At 42.8% G+C, this 22,543-nt stretch overlaps 2 protein-coding genes across 3 annotated transcripts; both read right to left on the reverse strand.

The window, feature by feature from the left end:
* Positions 1-1,548: 1,548 nt before the first annotated feature.
* On the reverse strand, positions 1,549-7,122 carry LOC112900307 (mannosyl-oligosaccharide 1,2-alpha-mannosidase MNS1-like). The gene is made up of 14 exons (XM_025969122.1): positions 6,818-7,122; positions 5,864-5,911; positions 5,577-5,744; positions 5,359-5,471; positions 4,819-4,884; positions 4,465-4,636; positions 4,053-4,142; positions 3,410-3,534; positions 3,125-3,190; positions 2,914-3,022; positions 2,721-2,819; positions 2,510-2,590; positions 2,248-2,418; positions 1,549-2,168 (listed from the first exon to the last, which is right to left on the reverse strand). Exons 1-14 carry the CDS (start codon positions 6,974-6,976, stop codon positions 1,950-1,952), a joined length of 1,686 nt encoding a protein of 561 aa, XP_025824907.1. The 5' UTR covers positions 6,977-7,122; the 3' UTR covers positions 1,549-1,949.
* A 1,415-nt stretch (positions 7,123-8,537) lies between these two features.
* Positions 8,538-17,733, reverse strand: LOC112899828 (putative DNA ligase 4). 2 transcript variants are annotated; one of them, XM_025968442.1, is made up of 28 exons: positions 17,477-17,733; positions 16,932-17,326; positions 16,358-16,449; positions 16,148-16,233; positions 15,911-16,047; positions 15,523-15,597; positions 15,275-15,366; positions 15,068-15,139; positions 14,593-14,672; positions 14,468-14,505; positions 14,361-14,367; positions 13,941-14,096; positions 13,626-13,701; positions 13,398-13,522; positions 13,258-13,292; positions 12,980-13,038; positions 12,542-12,625; positions 12,309-12,401; positions 12,168-12,216; positions 11,951-12,038; positions 11,618-11,824; positions 11,385-11,510; positions 11,195-11,294; positions 11,012-11,117; positions 10,288-10,418; positions 10,045-10,203; positions 9,792-9,947; positions 8,538-9,680 (listed from the first exon to the last, which is right to left on the reverse strand). In XM_025968442.1, exons 2-28 carry the CDS (start codon positions 17,268-17,270, stop codon positions 8,786-8,788), a joined length of 3,663 nt encoding a protein of 1,220 aa, XP_025824227.1. In that variant the 5' UTR covers positions 17,271-17,326; positions 17,477-17,733; the 3' UTR covers positions 8,538-8,785. The 2 variants fall into 2 exon arrangements, with proteins under 2 accessions (XP_025824227.1, XP_025824228.1); XM_025968443.1 differs by lacking the exon at positions 15,068-15,139.
* Between the last annotated feature and the right edge of the window lie 4,810 nt (positions 17,734-22,543).

A 22,543-nucleotide genomic window follows, 5' to 3' on the forward strand; every position in this document is an offset into this window, starting at 1 on the left:
GTTTTGATGATAAAGGAAAATGAACACTGATACTGCTTCATTTACGAAGTCTCCTCCGATTGGAACAACAGATCGGATTCGACGAACAGTATCTTGATAAAATGTTGCACGCAGACGGGGGGCCATCTATCACTTCCTGTACGCCCCCAACGACGAAAGGAGGGCAGCGGGTTGGCGACGCTGCGCACATCGGTCGGAGCCGCCGGATCGCATGGCATGCGTCAGGTCAGGTCCCTGCCGTGAGCCCCGGTGGATTGTCCCTTTTGGATCGGCAGAGCGAGAAGCTCATGGGCTCGGATCTGTGGGCGTATGGGGTGATAGATGGAGCCTAGCGTTAGCGCTGGCCGGTGACCGCTGTACGGGAGGCGGCGGCGGCCGCCGGCGTCGCGCCGAGAGGAGAGAATGCTGCCCGGATCGAGGAAAGAGGGCTTATTTGTAAAGTTTTAAGGTCCTTTTTGCAAAATCACGAACCGATATTTTTCAGATAACCCCTATTTTGAATCGCGACTATGGATCGCGAATCGCGATCCGAATTAGGGGCTTATATGTAAAATATTGGATCGCAGTTAATAGCCGCGATCCGAGTCAGGGGGCTTATTGTAAACTATCCAGGCCGGATACAGTGGTCGGAGGCGTCGCGGCGGCCACCGGCGACGGTCCCCAATCCTATGGCCATGCATCTGGCGCTGCCCTAGCGCACCCGCGAGAGCTCAGCACCGCCACCATCGGCCCACGCGCGCTGCTGCCTTGGGGCTCCGATCGTGATCGATTCGAACCACCGCCTGACGCCGCCATCGACGAGGATGCGAAGAAGGAAGAGCAGGAGCACCCGTGGGCAGGGCTGACACATGTGCTGCTCCCATCTCACCATGGCTGCCGTCCTCTCTGCTCCAGCTCCATCATGAGGCGGTGCTTCTTGCAAGCCAAGCTGGCCTCGGACACAATCAGGCAGAGGCCCTGCACTGCACCTGCATCCTGTGGCATCAGGCCATTAGCCAACTGGAAATTTCACGGAATCATGGTCTACGTCTCAAGTTTCGTTACGCCGTAGGGAGCATCTCCTTTTCTCGGCGCCATCCAGGTTTCTGAAACCTCGTTTTCACGTGGCCTAACCATCTCCTTGCCCTGAACACTGCAGAGGCCAGAAGGTATGGAAATCGTGCTAGCTTTGCCTGCCATTGAGGCCGAGGGGGCAGCCTCAGATGGGCAGTGGGCGGCTAACTGGACATCGTCGTGCTCGTCTAAGCGACGACTCAAATTCAGACCGCCTCTTATTCCGTGCTCTTCTTCTCCGATAGGCCAGGGATCGACATGCCGCAGCTCGAAAAAGATAAGTAGACAACCCTATGATTTACAATGCTCAATCTTCAGCAATTACAATGCTCATAGCGTTTTGAAACACGGCATATACCAATTTCGAACGGACGAATGAATTTACGCAAAACTCAGTGTCCAAGCGACCAAAACAGAACTGCACAATTGATTCGTTAAGGGAAGCACAAGTATTAGCGAGTGGAGGTATTAAAGGCCTAGCAGAAAATGAAGCTCTAAAGGAACAATTACAGACAGCATTTTATAAATCATATCTGAAAAAGGTTAACAACTCCGGGAAAATAATGAAAAATACAGCTCCACAGCCGCCCCAGGCAAGCAACAACATATGGACAGTGAATTAGACGTTTATGTTACACATAAACAATGCAGCTCAGGGCGCGTAAACAAGTCCAAAGATAAAAGCTTCTATGGGGCTATCGACCTCCGATCATACCGCGGAGGTGACTGCCCCGCATATAGCATCATGCTCTACCTATGATTGTTGCTCTAAACAGCCTATCGCCGTGATTCCTAACCCTTGATGCTTCAGGCAGAAAGTCCCCTCGTGTCAGAACATCAACATGCAGGTCAAAATCAGACGGCGGATTAAAAAATCCACTGCTCTATATCCAAGCTTACTCAGGTTTTCCCTGTTTTCTTCCAAACGGTCGGGCAGGTGTTCCCATGCCTTTGTTATCATGTATGGGAACAATTCTCAATGGGTGAGCTTCAGTGTTGAAAACCCACTCGTCAAAGGAGATGACTGATGGAGGGGAGAAAAGCAGGTAGAGGTACTTGAGTGTCTCTGCCAGGAAGAAGCTCTGCATCATATTGTCTTTTTCACCAGTGTTCACCTGAATTCCAAAAAATAATTGTGTCAGATAAGTGTTCTTCAGCATAAATTTAATGATAGAAGTCATCAGGAAAACTTACATCTCTCAGTCCCACATATCCAGATTCTATGCGGGAGTTCTTCTCAAATGCCTGGAATATGTCCCACCCCCAATCTTGGTATGTTTTATTTCCCGTCAAACGCCATAGGTACATAAGCGACTCGACAGTCTCCGGTCTCAGGATGTTCCACGATGTGCCCACGCTCATATCCTAGGGCCGGTAGGAAAATACCATTTAAAATTGTTGGTTGTACAAGATTCTTTCTAACAGAAAAGAGGGAAAATGCAGGTTGCCATACTACCTGTCCAGCATGGAAAAAATAGTTCTCGCCAGCCAACTTCGTGGGAGTGGTTTGGTAGAAATTATAGCAGGTCCTAGCAAGCTATGACATGAATGGAAAGGGAAAAAAAATGGAAGTTTGATCAGCAAGCAGAAAATCATATTTGATCTCAAAGTAACATGCAAAGACTTGAAAACTTCAATAACAAATGAGGATTGCCTAGAGGATTTACCTCTTTTGCAAGATTCATAATTTGCTCAGATTTTTCTGGACCATAACCAGAGGCTCCTAATGCCAGCATACCAGGAGCAAAGCAAGCAAGTTCATCCATCTGTGTTAGCCGCAAACAGAACTTGTCAGAACCTTAGAATGTGAGATAAGCTTTAGCAAGCAGCCTGCCAAGTCAACTGGTAGGGATACTTTACCTTGTCAGACAATGAGCCACCATTCTTTTCACAAATATAGTGGTAATTAGATGGGGTAGTTTTCTTGGTTAAACTTATTAGACCTTCCATCGATGTCTCCCACATTTGTCTGAATTAAAAAATATGAATGGAATTGGTACCCATGTTAGAATGAAGAGACTGCAGATGTTATTTGACAAACTGTGAAACCAGGCTGACGATAGTCTCGAACCTGTAGTGTTTTACATGCTCAGTTTTATTTCCCTGGATCCAGACCTTGAGCAAGTATTCATAGAAGCTGAACCAAAAATAGCAGTTAGTTTTATTTTTTTGAAAATCTCTCTGGACAATAGCAGCTAAGGTCCACAATTGAAAACTTAGCAATGATATAATAGGAGAGAAAATATTCTCTTAAGATTTACAGCAGTACCAGTCTACCAGCTAAATGCCAAAACAGAGCACCACAATCACAGCAAGAAAATATTTGGTTGGATGACAAAAGTATGAATGACATTACCTATCTCCCATAGCACCAAATGTGATAGTTGAGTATGAAGCAGTTCCAGAATGAGGATTTATGTAAATAGGAAGTAAACCATCACTCGGATATATCTTCTGAAGCTGTGTGATGACATTCTCTGCCTAAAATTAGATTGTAGCAAGTCAATTAAGAGTTCATCATTAAGAAAAAAAATGAGCCAAGAAAGACATCAAGACATAATTTAAATGGTAAACATGAACCAACAGGGCAGTTTACAGCAAAAATAGCAGCCTAATCCATATTGTCAGGTAGAGAAAAGACATTCTACCAAACCTAACCTAGTTCTCCGTGCATGTAGATCAAGATATTTGTGCATGTTTCATTTAAACACCATCAGAATGAGGAAAAATGGGTTTTCCAGAAAAATGGTTCTGCAGTTTTCAGCTCACAAAGCAAATTATTCTTTCATCAATGATTTGATATACACTGGTAGGCATCCCCAATCATTCAAAACAAAAGCACTCGTCTCTAACGAAAAAGAATACACATATCAACATAAAGTATGGAGGAAATGGAAACACTACATTACAAGAATGCCAGCTATGTCTCACGCAGGGTATCATCTGATAAGATAAAACTGGTGGGACGTATGAAAATATGAGTAAAAAGTAAGCAGTACCTTCTGCTGATACTTGGGATCCCCAGTCCTCTGTGACAGAGCTATAAATTCAAGTTGCTCCGTACCAGAATCTGCAAGGATACTATCACCCTGCAGGAACAATAAAGTATCAGCATATGAAATTTATTATTTGTTTCTAGGTAAAGAAAATCTCAGGTAAAAAATGTTTTTAAAATAGCCAATCCAGCAATCTGGTGCTACAGTTGTCTAAAAAAATCACACGTAATTTGCATGTAATGAGAATCAAAGCCACAAGTTGAAAATGGAATAATGAAAGTTTGAAAGACCAAAATGGCATGGATATTTGAATAAGGTTACTATTAGTACATCCACTTCAGAGCTACACCATGTTTTACAAGGGGTTTGAAATGCAAGTGGTTACTCAGTGGAATATAGAATACCGGTGACTTACATTGGTCCATCCAGGATTATGGGCTCGTCCATGAGCTAGGTTTATTCTATTATAGGGGATGCCAGATGTTGTCTCCCAAGCAGGTAATAGTCGATCAGTAATATCTTTAGCCTTCTCAAGAAATACTTTATCACCAGACAGATCGTACGCACTAAGTAGACCTCCAACGACCCTGAATATAAACAAACAAACAATATAAAAAAATTAGACAACCTAGCTGTAGTTATGTTTTCTATAAGAATCATAATGATGGCGTGTCTAGATAAAATTGGCCTTCACAGCCAAATATCTGCAAGGAAAAAAAACCAAGTTGAGGAGGTAAATACATAATAAAGGTAAACCTTATAATGCAACCTTATGGTCGTTTCAAAAACACTCGCATCATAATCCTTGTCAAAGTCTAATGACTCCGCCACCCAGCTGTAGGAGATAGACATTAGTCAGATCAGAAGTACAACATAAAATCTGAATTAAGTACTGAAATGATTCCAAGGAGTATTACCATGCAAAGGCAGCAATATAAAAGCAAACAAGAGATTCGTAATAGAAAATACAAATGACTGGATAATCTAATACATGTTGTTTATCATGTGAGACAGATGATAGAATACTGGAGAAATACCAAGCCAGTATGAGTTTGTATAATCCTCTATAATAAGGGGTCAGGTAGACATATACATGGATTTTACATGTAAGTGCACCCAATAAACTTACTCTCTAAATCCAGGATAAAAAGACAGAGCGCACGGATCTAGTAACAGATTACAGAACTGAATATTCGTACTAGCAAATTAAAATCAAATGTTAACTCAGTTTCCTGGCCAAAGGACAGAACAAGAGAAACCATTCCGAAAAAGAAAATGCTCTACATATTGAAAAACAAGTGGAACTCACTCTCTAGCTTTCTGAAATTCATCTTTCAGGCCCATGATATGCAGTGTATCAAGTGAGTCCACAAGGGTTGCTCCAAGGCCCCCAAAGCTATTGATACCATTCTTTGATTGTGGCTGGGTTGAACAAAACAAAAGACAAAAGGCAGTTTAGATCTAGAAAATGATCTAGAATCAGTTAGCAAATGCAAAACAAACTGCACATCAGAATACTAAACAAACCTGAAGCTCATCCATTCCCCAGGCATACTTTACATAGGAATTCCAAGCATGGAGCATTGCCTCCTTAACTTTTTCCCTCCTTTCATTATTGACAGGATCGATTTCTACAAGATCTTTTCTGGTGTTACTTATTGGATTTTCATCCACATGAACTCCAGCCTTTCTTAGCTGTGGAAAAGACATCAAGGCAACTGAATTATGATTTGTGCCCCCAAGGGAAACAGATTCTGAACTGAAGGGGTAACTAGGCCGGCATGGAACTTCAAAGAAAGGTATGATTGTATTACCTGGTCCTGCAACCGATTTATATCATCTTCTAATTTGGAAATTTCAGACTGAAAATGAAGACGGATATCAATATGAGAAACAGGCATGGCAAGTCCAATTATACATTAAATTACAGATTATCTTGATATAAAGGAAGTGAAGGTGTGCATATCAACATTTCCCACTCAGAAAAAAGAAACAAATCAAGTGCATATGACCAAAGTTAATAAAACAATGCATTTTGAGGTAATTTAAACAAAGATGAATGTATCTCATGAATCGAAACTAAAAAGAAAAAAGGAAGGTGCAAGTGTAAATGCAAGCTTCAGAATAACAGTGAATCAAAACTGAGCATCTATTTGTCAATTTTTTCAGTCAGTACTCTACAAACCAAACCAAGAAAAATGCATTTCCGTGCAAAATATTCTCACTGGCATCCAGTACTCTGAACTTACACCTTCCAATAATCTGATATCATAGCAAGCTCAAGTTCTGCTGTCAAATACAGAGAAAGGTTCCGCAATCTCCCCCTTCACCAAACAACTTGAGAGACACTGAAGATCATCAAAAGTTCAACACAACCGAAGCAAAACCCAAGCTAATCGAAATTATCGTAAAAAATGTAGAGCTTATGTGTTTTAAATCATTCCCGCTACTACTTCACATCTGCGTTTTCGAGAAACTACTAATCCACATCTTACAAGATCCAAATCAAAATTCTTAAACAAGCAGCCAAATCCTGAACATAATATCCCAATAAAACGGCATACTACCCCCAACCATTTCAAGTCCTTAACTGACGCAGTAAGATCCACGCTTAACCACACGTTCTCGATTAACCAGATCCAGCTACAAATCAGCCTGACGACAAATCGGAATGCAAAGCAGAGCGCGACAGGAGGCAATCAGATCCCAGTCACTAAACTTCTCCGACCCGGATCAGGGGAGCTCCCGCGGGGCGAGAGGGGGCGCACCTCGTACTCGCGGACGAGCGACTGGCGGTCCCAGAAGGCGAAGGTGGCCGCGACGAAGACGAAGAAGAGGAGCGCGAGGCGCTTGGGCCGCTTGAGGTAGTACGCGGGGTTGAGGTACCGCCACGCCCCCGACGATGAGGATGACGACCGGCGAGCCATGGGGGCCGCCTCCGGCGACTAGATCGCCGGGATCCGAGCTCGTCGCCGCCCCCGGCGAGGTCCACGGCGATTCGCGCGTGCGCTCGGGCCGGGCGTCCCAGCGTCGAACGTGTTTGTGTGTGTGTCTGTTTCGGCCGGGGTCATCGCAAGGGGGGCCTACCGGTAAATACCCACTTGAACCTTGTCAGTGCCTCAGTGGTAAGTATTTTTTTTCTCCTTAATTGAAATTTTGAATATATATTTTTCTCCTTAGTTGAAATTTTGAATGTATATAGAAACTAGTGATTTGTTTTTCATTTTCATGTGATAAACGTTCTGTTCTTAGAAAATTCTCTTTAGGTGATGAAGAAGTGCAACGGATTTTTCTTCTCCTGGTAAACTGGCAACGCTTCGCAACTGACGGACATTTCTTGGTTGTAGGAACGAAATAGATCAGTCCGTGTTATTATAGCCCAAGTAAAAAAAAATTGATCTATGGCTGAAATGTTTCCGACCACATAGAACACTGAAAAAAAATACTAATGATTTACATCTCGGTCGTTTGCCTTTGTCCACTATATTATGATGATGCGGGGGCCTGCAGGCTGCAGGCCATGTGGTAAGAAGGGTCAGTCAGATGCCAACGAGGAGCTTGTCGGATGGAGCACATCGCCGTGCCCTGTGGGGCGGTTTGCGTCTGCCCGGGTCTCGATTTCGGTCTCAGGTCAGCAGCCAAAGAGAAAAGCCAGCACTAGCACGAAGGTGCCGCCGGCCGCGCCAGGATACGGCGGCTCGCGATGGCAAAGAGGAATTCGGCCGCCGCGCACTCCCGTGGCGCGCTCCGGTTTGCATTGGGGAGTCCCCCGACTCCCGGCCGCGGCCGCGCCGTACCAGTGGCTCCGTGAGCAAGGAAGAGAACATGTGGAGTCGCGGTCAATATGTGCGGTCGCGGTTCCGCTGTCATCATCCGCGGACCCTACGTTCCGCCCAACGTGAGAATTACGTCGAAGCATACCCCTCCTACCTCTGCACTCCTGGTCCAATCCAACGACTGCGCGCGCCACTGATCTGCGGCGAAGGGTCCTTTAGCTTAGGCACATTGTTCCTCTCCGGTCGATGCACCTGCCCAGCCTCTCACCAACCAGCACTATCATCTGCCCGTCGCACGTCACCCCGGCGACCCCGCGTCGCGCCGGCACGAACGGGGCGGAACCGCAGTGCGAGCCGCTAGAAGGCAGGCGCCAGGGCGGCGACCATCTGCTGGTTACATGATCGGCGACGCCAACACGCCAATGGCAGCGGCCACCCAACCAACCTGCCTTCAGCTCACCAGCGCCGTCAGAGCGGAATGCCGAAGCCTGATTGAAACCTCCGCTTCTTGGTTTCTCTGCACCGATCACATTCTCATGCCGGAACCAGAAGTAGTTCCTCATGCCCCGCACCGTCCACCGTGTACAAACAACACCTCCAAGTAACCTGGCAGCTACCTGCCCTACGTGACAGATAACGGCTGCAGCACCCCAAAACTAGTTGCAGAGCGGAGCATATGCTTCCATTTAATGCGAGTTTGTCCCCTGCAAAATTCCTGTAAAATCCTTGCGTTCTGCATGCATACTGGTCAGAGTCACCATAAGTGTTGCTAGGCTCAAGCTCAACAGTCCCTGTTCTCAACAGGCAAAACACGGACTACGAGAGAGCAGGACGAACAACCAAAGTGGTGCTACGAACAGGCATATTCACATGTATTTATCCTATTTACAACATATAGTTACCACAATGGTAAAAGGCGTTCAGCATTACAGGTTAAACCAACCCAGTTGACAAATTGAGTCACCAATCTTTCAGAAGCTCACTAGCGACATCTTTGTAACTGACCTTTTTCTTCTTTGGAGGAGCTGCATTCGGGTCTGGCGCTGGAACCCCGGATGTTCCTGCATCTGGCACCGGAATATCAGAACTTTTGGATGTGTAACTTCCTACCTCAGGCGGCTCCTTCTCAATTTTCGTCGGGGGCACCCTGTTTGCATCTTCTGGACTTGTCGTGCTCAGGGTTGGTATCATATCCAGAAGCATTGCGTGCAACGGATCTACCATTTGTTCTATCTTCTCACACGGTACACTACTCGTCACTTCACCAGCACTTGTTCTTTGGAAAGGACTGCTTGGTTTCTCCTCCATGGCTTTCGATTTGACACCTTCAGGCTCTTGCTCCCCTAATGTGAGAAACTGGGCACCTGGAGGTGGTCCCTGGTCTTTCTCGCTGTTATCTGCTTCCGTCTTGGAGATGTAATCCACATTCAACTTTTGATCTTCTTTACCTGTTTCACAAGGCCCACTTTCTTCAGATTCTCCATCATCTATCTTTGCATGCTGATTTCCTCTCCTAGCCCTTGTTCTCGGGACTGGTCTGGAAGCAGCTCGGGACAGTCGTTGGTCTTTGTTGCTGATACCTTTCCCAATCTCATTAGAGATGTAGTCCGTGTCCATATTTTGATCACCTTGACATTCATCAGGGACACTTTCTTCAGATTCAACATCATCGTCTATTTTTGCTTGCTGGTTTCCTCTTCTTGCCCTTGTTCGCCGGACTGGTCTAGGAGCAGCTTTTGCAGCCCTTGAACTACTGGCTGCCCTGCTCCTTTTCCTTGGGGCATATTTGACATTTGCTCTTTCAACCTCCTTGTGTTCCTCAAACTTATGACCCAGAGGGCGAACATTTTCCTCACTGAAACAAATTAGAAACAGATGAAAGATGAGATTGTAAGAGATTTGAAAATAACCAAAATGAAAATATTTCGATATTAAAAAAATCATTATCAGAACATTCACCAGTTACCTCCTTACAATTTCTAGCTCTTCCAGTGTATCTGGTTTAAGATTGTAAGCAGTTTCAGACAGCTTCATTTGTTTCTCCACTGAATCTTCCAACCACTTATTACTGACAACATGCAATCTTTTGTCATGTAGATAACGTCTTTCAGCAGGAGGGAAGCTGCATAAACAACCAATGGAGTCCCATGAATTCCATTTCGTTCTCTCGCAAAAGCCACAAAGAAATCTAAAAGATTTCATAAGCAATAAATTAGTACCTCTTGTACAGGATGTCAAAGTTGTATGTATGTAAAACTGAAACTAGAACCAAATGAGTTGCTGAAGCAATGCTGTTGCAGACTTGACCACCATGCATTGTTAGATCCTGCTTCATCCTCTCCAGGGCAATACCGGATATTACATTGTAGTCCTCATTCCTCCAGGAGAAAAAAAAGGTGAAAAACAAATAAGGAGACGCATTATGTGAAAGACAATGTTACTTGACAGTAAATGAGGCTTACACTAAGGGTGTATTATGGAAGTAGACACAGCAACCCAGGAAGAAGCAGAATCTCTCGTCTATGCAATGCTTCTTTCTGTACTGACTGACCATATTCGAATCATCAGCAACTTTGTCGATGTTACTGAAAATCTGATGAATGAAAAAATGGAAAGAAATATCAAAATGGTTCATTGTGAATCTGCGCTTGTAGAAGGAAAAAAGAACCACCAATATTTCAAGTAAAGTCAGCAACATCTTCTCCATTACTAGCCTATCAAGCACATACCTCTTAAGTACAAAAATCAGCTGTGCCAAAAAAGACTAACAAATTTAGGATGTCAGGGCAAAGTTGCAAATAACAGAAGGCTACAAGTAAGCATCACATGACAGCCCGTCTTTGGGTGCTATCATGCAAACTAACAGTCACTGATTTTGTATGAATCATATTTAGGAAGAGGAGATTAGAAGAGGGAAATCCCTCGTACTCCTGTATGGCTTATTTATACATGAGGGATGCCCCACACATGTTTTTTTTACTATCTAGAAGATCATGATTTAGATAGTCATGTGAGAGGTTATTCACAAAGTTCATTGTTGTAGTATATGCACCTTCCACTAACTGGCTGATGGCATGGTTACTTAATTATGCTAGTTTAGGCCCCACGGTGGTCCATCTTCAATTTTGAGTTATTGTTATGTGTCCTATGTGAAGAGATAATAGATCTACCGCAGATATGCCGTACCTGCTTGAGGTCAGCAATATCAATGTCCCAGTAGTAATAGTCAGCATATGAATCAATCTCTTCAGGAAATTTGTGCCTGGCAAAATCAGAAAGAAAAAGTATATACCTGTACAATGACAATTGCATTAGACTATTTCTAAAGAATTTAAGAAATAAATTTGGGCTCAAGTCAAAAGGTCAAACTTAGGTTGCAAATGAAGAGGACGTTTTTCCTTGCAACAGTCCAATATCCAGTCATAGTGAATGATCCTTCCCTGACGTATGGCTGCTTGATACTTGATACCTGAAAGTTAACATGCAAATACCGGTCAAATTACATGTATTTCAATATCCTATTGTTAAAGAAAATAGGGACTCCTGTACAAATAAATACCTTTCTTCTCCGCAGCTATGCAGTGAGTAACAGAGTCATTCAAATTCATGGAGAAAGATCCCCCATTTTCCACAACTAGTTTATGAAAATATTCGAGATTATATGATGATGGGATGTTGACAAAATCTAAGTAAGATAAGGAATGATCTCCTTCTACTTTACAGTATTCCGTAAATGTATATATAGTTTTCTAGTCTTTGTCTTGTAGAACAAGTGTAGCTAGGAAAGGATACAGAAAATCATGTTTGCAAATATCAGCGTTTCTCCCTTGAGACCTGATACATCAGTCTTCATTAAATGTGAAGGGATGATTGAGGCACTCTTCTTCTTCTCCCCTTTTTTGTTTGTTCTTGAACGTTTTGTGTTATCATTCTCCAGGCTATTATCATCTGCCGCCTTTTGTGTTGTTCCATTACTTGAATGCACAATGTCCACAAATGCTGCAATGATCATCATGTTATAGAGAATTCATCCTTGAGATATAATCAAGATGTAAGCTCTTGTAAACTACTAAAGGAAAACTTAAGGTTCAAAACACACGATATTAAGTTTAAGCAAAATATTACCCTGAACATCAAGGCACTCATGCCATGGCTTATCATATCTCACTCTCTGAATACGGGGGAATCTCAAACAGTATGGAGCAGCAAATACCTACAAAAGATTGAAAGTTGTTAAAAGCCAGCTAGAAAACACATCAGCTGTCGCACAAGAAAATCAGTCCCAAGCATAATGCTGTTACAGACTGAATTGCAGTACAGAAGTGTTTGATTCTTCAAATACCTCGGACTTGATTGTACGAATGTCACTCGTTACAGATATTATGACTGACCTGCAAATGCAATTAGTGATTTAGCATATCATGTGCTTCCTGTATCTGTGAAAATGGTTTAGCAAGGACTCAAATAATTAAATAGAGCTTACTTATCAGGGCTCTCTATCCAAACATCTGGCCTCTCCTTTGAGTTATTTGTAACTTCATAAAATTTGGGTGGTTTTTTGGGGTACTCATTTTTCCTGAGTCAAAGTACCACAATATGAGAGATTGAGAAGGGAATTTAGAGCCTAAGAGTAATAGATTTGCTGATGAGCGTTGATGAGACATACTTACACAAAATACCAAACCAATAAGTATGCAACAGAAGAAACAAAGTTACCTGAAATAAGGCTTCAGTTTGGTGACAAGAGCATCACGCTCTTCATCAGAGAGGCCAGTACCAACCCGGCAAAAGGAAAGAAATCTTGAAAAGTGTACATGACAGAAAACAAGTAAGAAACATCATAGAATGACGAAACAAATTTTGACCATATAAAACGTAATTAGAGATGTATGATGTTAAGAACATCACATCTAATAATTACTACGAACATGCATTTTTCATGTGTTGCCAAATACAGGTAGGAAATGCATACAACTACTAGCAGAATATGTATTAGTGAAAGACACGGAAGGTATTCATGCAAGCCTATCAGCAAATCTTCAATAAAATTGAGTAGAGCCAAATTATTAACAACATCTCGCCTTTTACTATGATCTTCACCTACAATTGTCTCTCTACGAGGTATAGATAATGGGTGGAGAAACCTCTGCTTACCTTTTGGGATAACTGTTATCATCTGAAGGCACTGCAAGGCCAACTAAAAACTGTGCAACCTATAAATCAATTAAGAATAATGGTCAGCTTTTTAATAGCATTTTACTTGAAACAAACAAAGCTAAGAGCAGCTGAGTCTTGACAGTAAATAAAATGCATTTCTTTGTTCTTTGATGATTATACAGGACCAGTATAAGACATACCAACTAGCCATAATGCTGAAACTAGAAAGATAAGCCAAGAATATGTGTATTTCAAAATAAGGATGTATATCGCACCTCTCCTCCTCGACGTCCAGATCCATAGTATCCTCCTAACAACAAAGGGGTAAACATACCCTCGAATTCATTCAATGTATTCACTCACAAGTTGCTAATATTTTATTGTTTATTCTTCACATACAGAGAAAGCTGCTTACCTATAATAATAACATCAAGATCAGCACCAGCATGTATATAATCAGGCTTTAGTTTAAGCCACTTTCCATTTCGATCACCAGGCTCCCATTTGGAAGCAAGGTCCTTCAGTATAATGCCCTCGTCTCTAACCACAATTAATCAATTGAACAGCCACAAGATCAAACCTTTCTTTTTACTGCAAAATGTTGCTAACTCAATTATTGCCTACAAAGGAGGTTGGAAAATACCTGTTATCGATAGTATCTTTGAAGAATTTCTCAACATCTTCAAGATTATGTGCAATAATGGACCAGCACGGTTCATCTACAGATTGCAAGTATACTTAGTGTCAGCTACTAATGGGAGGTCAAATGAATAACAAACATAATAGAACATAACATGTGATTCTTCTGAAGAAAATTAAAGACGCAGCTAAGTTCGGTCAACATGCTAGATCGAGCTATTGGAATCCATTGTATGTTGTAATCAATTTTGTAAATGGGATAGCTCAAACGCCTTCATCAGAAAACAAACATACAAACCGTAAAATAGTCATCAGCTACCTGAAGGGCGACGGACATTTAGACCACCCGTTGGGATCAAAATCTCGAGATGACCCTTTAAAGGTTTCACAACCTTCTGTAGAATTTCTTGCCGCTCTGTCAAGCTTTGGTGGATAACACTGGTATCTCCAGCATAAAGGATGTCGAAAGCAACATCTATACATTGCTAGTGTCAAGCAAAACATGACAAACAGGAAAAGAAAATAAATATGTTAATTTGAAACGAAGTGCTAACCTAGGACAACATATGCTAGGATTTATTTCCTGATAGCCATATACTGAAATGAATAGAACTAGAGTATTCAGACAATCGTATCACATTGTCAGACATGCAGGTACGAGTTCTCCTTAAAAAACTGAAGAGTTATGAATAACAGGACATAAAGTAAGAATGCAAGCAGTACAAAAAATGAAGGATACAGCACAACTGCAAGCACAGAAAAAAATTCAGTTAGGTAAGAAATTTTGTGGAAGGGTCACTCTAAAACCAAAACAAAAACATGTGAAAAAGTATCATGAAAAAAAACCTGCCGATCAGTCTCCAGCCCCTCCCTTGCGGCCTTAGCTGCAAAAATAGAATTACATTAATCCACTATAAAAATATTCAGGAGAAGTAACTGTTTTCTCTGATTTTCAATGGAATAATAAATACCTATTTCCTGGTTTGAACCAAATTCAGCAAAACGGTTAAGCACAGTGTCCCAGACAAGCATTTCTCCATCCAATATACACCTGGTTATTAGAACCAATTAGCATACGAACTAGCACGAGTTACCAGGAAATTTGCACTGTGAAAGCACCTAAAAAAGAACCAACTGAAATCCTAAAAGAAGCTTCTTAATGTAGAGACCAGGCTACTTTGTGAAAAAAAAACATGATTAGTCTTATAAGCTCATAACATGTTAAATACCTAAGGTTCATCTAGATCATCCTTTAGTTCAAGTTTTGGCTTTGACAAACAAAACAGTGCCGAGATGGATATTCTTCCATTCAAAGTCTGGACCAACTCTTATAATGCATAACTACAGTAATTCACAGGAAAAACAATGCTTCACATTGTGATCAAGTGAATCGGCCTAGAAGTACACTCTTTGTGATTTTTTTGTTTTAGAAAATAGTAATGCTACCTGTCAACCAGGATATTTTCCTTAATAATCTTTGACATCCCAGGTGCGTATTCAGAGTGATCAAGAAAGCTCCTGATATGCACACATAAAGTTAGTCAAGCAAGATGCTGCTGTCTGGACTGATGAACAAGGAATTAAAACTAACAAAAAGGAACCAGTAAGTTCAAGATGAATATGCAGGAAGTAAATAGCAACCAATTTGATTACCTTGAGAAGAAATGAATCTCTTCCCCTTTTTTGTGAATTTGAATACGGTCACCATCGAATTTGCACTCAGCAACCACTTGTTTTCCATGAAGCTGGACACAGGGAGTGGTATGACGACCAAGCAAATTCCAGTAATTTACAAGAAGTATAAAGAAGGTTTTCACTTAGCAATGGCTAGTGGCTACAACTTATGCAGTAATAATAGTAGATCGAAAAAGAAAAGGACAAAGGAACGTTGGGGGAAAGACCTTCTTCCAAGCAGCCGAAGCATCACGGACTCGCATAGCTAGTTGAGGCCTGACAGCCTTCCCAACTTCTATATCCTGGTTGTACAGGATAAAGGGTGTCATGCAACAATAAACTTGGAACCCCAAAAAATAAATAAATAAATCATATCTATAAGTACCACAACTGCAATACAGCAGAACAACAGAAGTCATAAGACCATTGCATTTTTATGAGTGGTACATGTCTATATAAATTCAAATGCTCATCCAATCCAACAGAATATGCACACGCAAAACGGTGGATGAGAAAAGCTTTTGACAAAATAACATTTTTCAGGGGTTATGATGTTGCACATTAAGATAAGTCATGGAAAGAAAAGGTCCAATAAAATAAATTCAGCACCATCACCTGGCGTTTATGCCTTTGGCTTCGATCATTGAGCTTCTCACAGACGAATTTCAAGTCACAAGTGACATTGAATAAGTCTTGGGCATCAGGATGAAATTCATCAAATATGCTCTTCTCACTTATCCCCAACTTCAAATCTACAAAAAGCCAAACATCAAAGGCAATGCAAAATACTGCAGGATTGCAGCAAAAATATACGAAATCTCACCAAATAAGAAATGGGCAGAGATATCACACCTTTAAGAATAATCATCAGAAGCCACTTCATTTCAAGGGCATTGGTTTTCTTGATCAGACTAGAAAGAATTGTGGCCTTCTCAGACCTATCAACAATGGAAAAGAAAACTCCTTACATTTCTATTTCGAAAGGACAGCAAAAGTTTCTTTTTTTGGAAAAAAAACTTGACATTTCTGGCATACACAAATGCAAATAGCTGCATTAGCTACCTGTTCTCAGTTGCAGCTAAACGATCAAGTGCATCATTGACCTCCTTTATTGTCAATCCACCAGACGTTATACCTTGCCTCCGCTGCAAGACCTGGGTAGCAACCAACACATAACTTAGGCAAGGTAGCTGCTCGCGAACCACAATGACTAAGACGGCACTTTAATCGAGAAATCTAGCTATAATCGTTCTGAACTGAACCAAACTTTTCACTCCAAACTACACCCATCCAACCAGACAAAACCAAATAAAGATCAAGAAAGATTCCACATTTTTAAGCAGGAGAACATTAGTGACACATGGCCTGTACCAAAAAAGATTGATTGCTCGATCCATAGACCCAGAGAGAAATACATCTCGAAGAAGCAAACCTGGACTAATATTCAGCGGCTAGAGCTTAAGCTGATCGCCCAATTCCTACACACAACTAAGTTAAACCTAAACAGATATTAATATGCAAACTAATAGCAATTGAACAGATTTCACATTGCCATCAGACAAGGGCGAGGTAGCACAGCTCAGTTAGAGAGAATGTGAAATTGAGGACTGGAAGTGCCGCTGCAGTGCTAATGTACCTCAGCTGCGACAAGCGCGAAGTTGCCAGCGTTACGGCCACCCCCGCCGCGGCGCCAGTTGATGAGCCGGACGGCGTCGGGGGAGTCCTTGGCGATGCCCAGGGCGTCGACAAGCACGGCGGCGAGGGCGGTTTCCTTGAGCCCGTAGGTGCCGCGCTCGCGGTCGAGCCCCGGGAGGACGAGGCGCAGCGCGCTGAAGTAGTCATCCCTACCGCCGCTGGGGACGTAGGCGCGGTCGAGGAAAGCGCGGAGGCGGGCGCGCTTCTTCGCCGACCTCTTGTCGCCCGACATGGCCTGGAACATCGCCACCAGGAGGCCGAACCGCACCTTCGCCGCCATCGCCGGCGGTGGGGTGGGAACTGGGATGTCGAAGGTCAAACCGAACGTGCAATTTGCTTTCCAAAATCCAAAAAAAAAAGGAAAAAACGACGGTGAAATACCAGGGTCAAAGGAATATCGGGCAAGAAAATGATTCAAACCACTGCAGCGCTAACAATTTGTGAAAGGAGATTCATGGGTAAGGAATTGGGAATTTGGGGGATCACCTCGCTCCTGGAAGATGCTACCGTCAATGCCTTGCTGCACTCCTTACGCGCTCCCCCGCCTCCCCGGACGTCCGGACGCCGCCGCGTGCGACTACCCTCGCTGCCCACTGGCCCGCTCCAGGCTCCACCCGAACACCCTGGTCGCCGCCGACCGCTGCCTGCTCTACTAGTTCCGGCGCTCCCACTCCCGCCTGCCGGCTGACAGGAAACGAGGAGCTTGGCTTCGTTCGAGTGACCGATCGAGCACAACCGAGCAGTCGGGCCTAAGTTTATGTGGGCCAGTTTGGAGGGCACCAACTGGGCTTGTTTGCTGGGCCGATTGCCGAAACCTCGTTCAACTAGGCCTGCCAAGGGAGCCTTTACTGCCGCCATCTGCGCTGTCTCGACCTTTAACAACCCCGGCAACACTAGCACTATTTAGCCGCCATCTGCCGCGAAGGGTCGCGAAGGGTGTGTTTGGTTAGGTTATTGCACCTGGTTTTGTTTTTCTAAAAGTCAAAAACTAACCAAAGAGTTTAAACGCTCTAGGTGCTTTTGTCTAAAAACAGCTTTCACCTTAGTACAAATGCAAAAGCATCTTCCCCTGCGTTCAGTGACTTTTGAGGTAAAAATTACCCGCCTACTACTGGATATGGAGAAAAACGGTTGTTCTAACCTCCCATCCCCGTCCGCTCGTCGGCCCTCCACCCCCCACCCCCCGCGCCGCCCCCTACCCCCCGCGCCGCCAGCGCCTCCCCACCCCGCGCCCGCCCCCCTCCCCCACCCCCTTCCCTTCACCCCCCCCACCTCCCCCCCCCCGGGCCGGAGCCTGCGTCCGGAGGCCCCCCCAGCCTGCCAGGCGCGCTGCTGATTTGGTTAGTGCGATACGTTGACATATATCATAATTTTATAAACCATTTACCTTGTGTAATTGCTACAGTTCTATTGATGTGGACCATATGGATGAAAAATTTAGAAAATTTAATATTTTTCTTTCCAAAACATATATTTACATGCGAAATAGTGAACATATTATGTTTGTACGAGTATTTTGGTTTATATACGGTTCCACAAACCTTCAGGGGTATTACAGGTATTTCACCCACAGCACACAGTTTCCCATAGCTCACAGATGCTCTAACCAAATGGTTTTCTACTTTTCCCATGGCAGCTTTTTCACAGCAGCTTTTCCACAGCCCACAACTCACAGCAGCTTTTCCAAAAACTATAGCCCAACCAAATACATCCTGAATGCCCTGACCGGTTGCCAATTTGCCATGCTCAAAATTAAACCGTAGATGTTAATATATCTTCTATAAAAAATACGGTGAATTTAGGAGAAACAAAATTAAAGTGAATTGTTTAAATCAGTTCGGCGAGCTGTTGGTGTTAGTGTGATTTTACTACTCGAAAATCCATAGCGCACGCGGCGCACGTGCTCCGTTGGCGCGAACCCCGTTCCAATCTCGCCCCGCGCCCTCGCCCCCGCCCCCGCCCCCTTTCCGGTCTCGCCCCAGTTCTATCTTCAGCTGAAGAAGAGGTACAGCATGAACTGTAATTCAAACTCTCTTGCTGTTTTCTCTGCTTCTTATTTTTATACTCAGACCTGCACTACGTAAATGTTGGTTTGTGCAGGCTGCCATCTTCAGGTCAGGCGGCGGAATGTCATGATTATTAAGGTAATTAATGTTGCTGTATATCTCTAATATATAGTTCCATCCTTTTTAGCATCACACATGCGACCTGAAGAAAATAATAATTAGCTCTCGATTCATAATAGACAGCTAAGCTGATTACTGACAGAGCTTTTCTACAGCAGGGTCAGCAAGGGACGAAGGGAAGATGCTGGTAGCACTACTTGGTACATGAAGCTGGTTTGCCAGCTGTGTCTGCCTTTATTTTGTTTACTTTCACGTGTTGCTAGTGTGCTAAACAAAGTGTATTTCCTATTTTAAGTAGTCGACATGTTATTTTCTCTCTTGTTTGTGTTGCTTTTGTGCCTATAAATTTCTTTTGCTGATCCATGTTATGATTTGGTAGCACAAAACACACATGTATGTGATATCACATTGGATCCTCCATGCAGCAAGCTTGCATTGCTAATGCAGCCCAAATATTATCTCAATGCTCCATTGTTTGCTGGCACAATCACTTGGATTCCATTTACATGTGACTGGAAAACTGACATCATCTTCAGAGTTAGCTTGATTGCTGGAAACACCCATGCATGTTAGACTAAACATATGGCCCCAATTCTAAGACCATTTCCATTACTTTTGCAAAGCCACTTGAATCTTACCTTTGCGTGGTGACTGGAAATCTCGTGTGCTTTTCAGAGAAAACTTTGCAAGCTGGTAAACTTGTGGTGCTCAAGCAAGACCATCCACCTGCATATTTGTCCAAAGGAGGTAATATTGTGATTTCTGCCGTTCAAAACAAGCTGCAGTTTTGGATTGTTGCTGATACTGTCTCGCTTCTCTGCAGTTTTTCCACTCATAGAGGTGCTAGCTTATAAATCTATACCTGAACGCTTGAGAGAACTAGTACATCCATGTAAACATACATCCAACCAAGGTGAACACACATTTTGTTTTCTACTGTTCAAATTAAACTACCTATTCTAACTGCAGTTCTAATTGATTTGAGTGAGGGGAAGACCCCACCCGCATCTCTGGCCCCAGAAATTGTTTATTATTTCATCTGCTACTATCTGTGGCAAGCTACTCAAATGTTGCCATCAGTCGTAAGAGTTTGGTATCTTTGCCAGGCATGAAGCACTTGAGGATTGAGGAGTCTCACCAGGACACTGCCCATCCAGGAAATGATTTAAAGAGGCCACGAACAACTGGGAATTTTGGTGAGCTAAGTTCTTTTGAATACTATTTTGTGTGTTCATCAGTACTTCAGTAGACTTGGCAAATATGTACACTAGGTTTTAAGTTTCATCTGTATTCTGTGTAGTTTCCAATTTAGAACGGTCCGAAGATAGTGCCCTGTGAAAAAACTGTTTGATGCATATGCTTTACCTTGAGTTGCATTATTTGTATTCACTAATTCAATAATGTGCAGTGCTTATATTCAGTGCTTTACATATTGAGTGAAAAGCTCCTATGTTCCCATATGTAATCTGCAATAGATGTGGATAGGGAATTATTTTGATGTGGGTTAAGATAGGTAAAAGAATGATGTATGCAAAGTTTCTTTCCCCAAGCAATTGTATGCACCTTAGTTCTAGTGTATTTGGTCCTACGGTTACTGTCATCTTACTACGCCCTCTAAAACATTCTCTGCTCACTACATTTCTACCATTTGTCGAGCTAAAAGAGAGGGTCATTTTGAGGGGGTGGTGCCTCACCTAGTGGAGGATGGCCTGTCAATTTTGCAGTATGCGGATGATACAATTCTTTTTATGGAACATGATATCGAGAAAGCCCGAAACATGAAACTAATTTTGTGTGCTTTTGAAGAGCTATCGGGCTTGAAGATTAATTTCCATAAAAGTGAAATCTTCTGCTTTGGGGCGGCAAAGGAGTGCGAGAATATGTACTCCCAGCTTTTTGGGTGCAAATCCGGGACCTTTCCTTTTCGATACCTTGGTATTCCTATGCATTTTAGGAAGTTGAGGAATGCCGATTGGCAAGGGTTGATAGAAAGAATTGAAAAGAAACTAAGCAGTTGGAAAGGAAAGCACCTTTCGGTAGGCGGGCGCTTAGTTTTGATTAATTCGGTTCTTACTAGTCTTCCTATGTATATGTTATCCTTTTTTGAAGTACCGCGTGAGGTACTTCATAAATTGGATTACTTGAGGTCTAGGTTCTTTTGGCAAGCTGATGACCAAAAGAAGAAGTATAGACTTGCTAAGTGGGAGATTTTGTGTCAACCAAAGGATATCGGAGGGTTAGGAATTAAGAATATTGATATTCAGAACAAATGCTTGCTAAGCAAGTGGTTGTTCAAGTTGATCAATGAGGATGGGGTCTGGCAAGAGGTTATTAGGAAAAAATACCTCTTAAACAAGTCCATTGGTCAAGTCAGCAGAAAGCCTGGTGACTCGCATTTTTGGACAGGTTTAATGAAAGTGCGAGACACCTTCCTGGAAAATGGAAGGTTCATCGTTAATGACGGCAAGGAGATACGATTCTGGGAGGATAAATGGCTAGGTAATTTTACCCTTAAGCAAAGATTTCCAGCTTTGTATAACATTGTCCGACGTAAAAACGATGTGGTCGCCAACGTTTGTAGAACAATCCCTTTGAATGTCTCGTTTCGGAGAGGTCTTCACGGGATTAACCTCCAAAAATGGCGTGAGTTAGTAGATATGATTGTGAGTGTGTCGTTGAATGACTCTAGAGACACTTTTAAATGGAACCTGCACCAAAATGGCTTGTTTACTGTCCATTCTATGTATGCTTTGTTGATTAGCAATGGACAAATTAGACAAGATCAAATCGGGTGGAGATTAAAACTCCCGCTCAAAATCAAGATCTTCTTTTGGTATTTAAGAAGGGGAGTGATCTTGACAAAGGATAATTTGGCCAAAAGGAATTGGAATGGTAATAAGAAATGCGTATTTTGCTCAAGAGAGGAAACAATTCAACATCTTTTCTTTGACTGTCATGTTGCTAAGTTTATATGGCGGGTGGTCAGTATCACTTTTGGCTTAGGAGCACCGACTAGCATTACGGATCTATATTCCCTATGGCTCCTTAATGTTAGTGCTAGGACTAGGTCGAAAATTCTTGTGGGCGCCACAGCTATATGTTGGGCAATTTGGTTAACTAGGAATGATGTTGTTTTTGACAAAAGTCCTATTAAATCCTATATGCAGGTACTCTTCAGAGGAATTTACTGGTGTCGTTTTTGGGCTCTACTCCAAAAGCGTGAAGAAGACGCCAATGAAATGAAGGCCGCATGCAGGATGCTGGAAACATCGGTGATGCAAATCTTCGCTCAATATGGATGGCAGTTTAGTAATAGGATAACTTTTTGAGAGGTGTCCTATTTTTGATGTTGCCCCAACTGCGTTTGGGTTTGTGTTGCCATCTGTGGCAGGAGTTGATTTTGTGGTTTGGTGTGGACGGCTGTCAC

Source organism: Panicum hallii, chromosome 7, assembly GCF_002211085.1.
Source record: "Panicum hallii strain FIL2 chromosome 7, PHallii_v3.1, whole genome shotgun sequence".
NCBI lineage: Eukaryota > Viridiplantae > Streptophyta > Magnoliopsida > Poales > Poaceae > Panicum > Panicum hallii.

Bases quoted from the DNA above. Each gene is read 5' to 3' on its own strand.
- LOC112900307 (XM_025969122.1), bottom strand. From the start codon at position 6,976: ATGGCTCGCCGGTCGTCATCCTCATCGTCGGGGGCGTGGCGGTACCTC. The intron at 5,745-5,863 runs GTAATACAATCA...TCTTTTCCACAG, and splicing joins TAAATCGGTTGCAGGACCAG to CTAAGAAAGGCTGGAGTTCA. The intron at 3,023-3,124 runs GTTCGAGACTAT...TTTTTAATTCAG, and splicing joins GAGCATGTAAAACACTACAG to ACAAATGTGGGAGACATCGA.
- LOC112899828 (XM_025968442.1), bottom strand. From the start codon at position 17,270: ATGGCGGCGAAGGTGCGGTTCGGCCTCCTGGTGGCGATGTTCCAGGCC. The intron at 16,234-16,357 runs GTAGCTAATGCA...CATTGTTGATAG, and splicing joins TTAGCTGCAACTGAGAACAG to GTCTGAGAAGGCCACAATTC. The intron at 11,118-11,194 runs GTTTGACCTTTT...GTCATTGTACAG, and splicing joins CCTCTTCATTTGCAACCTAA to GTATATACTTTTTCTTTCTG.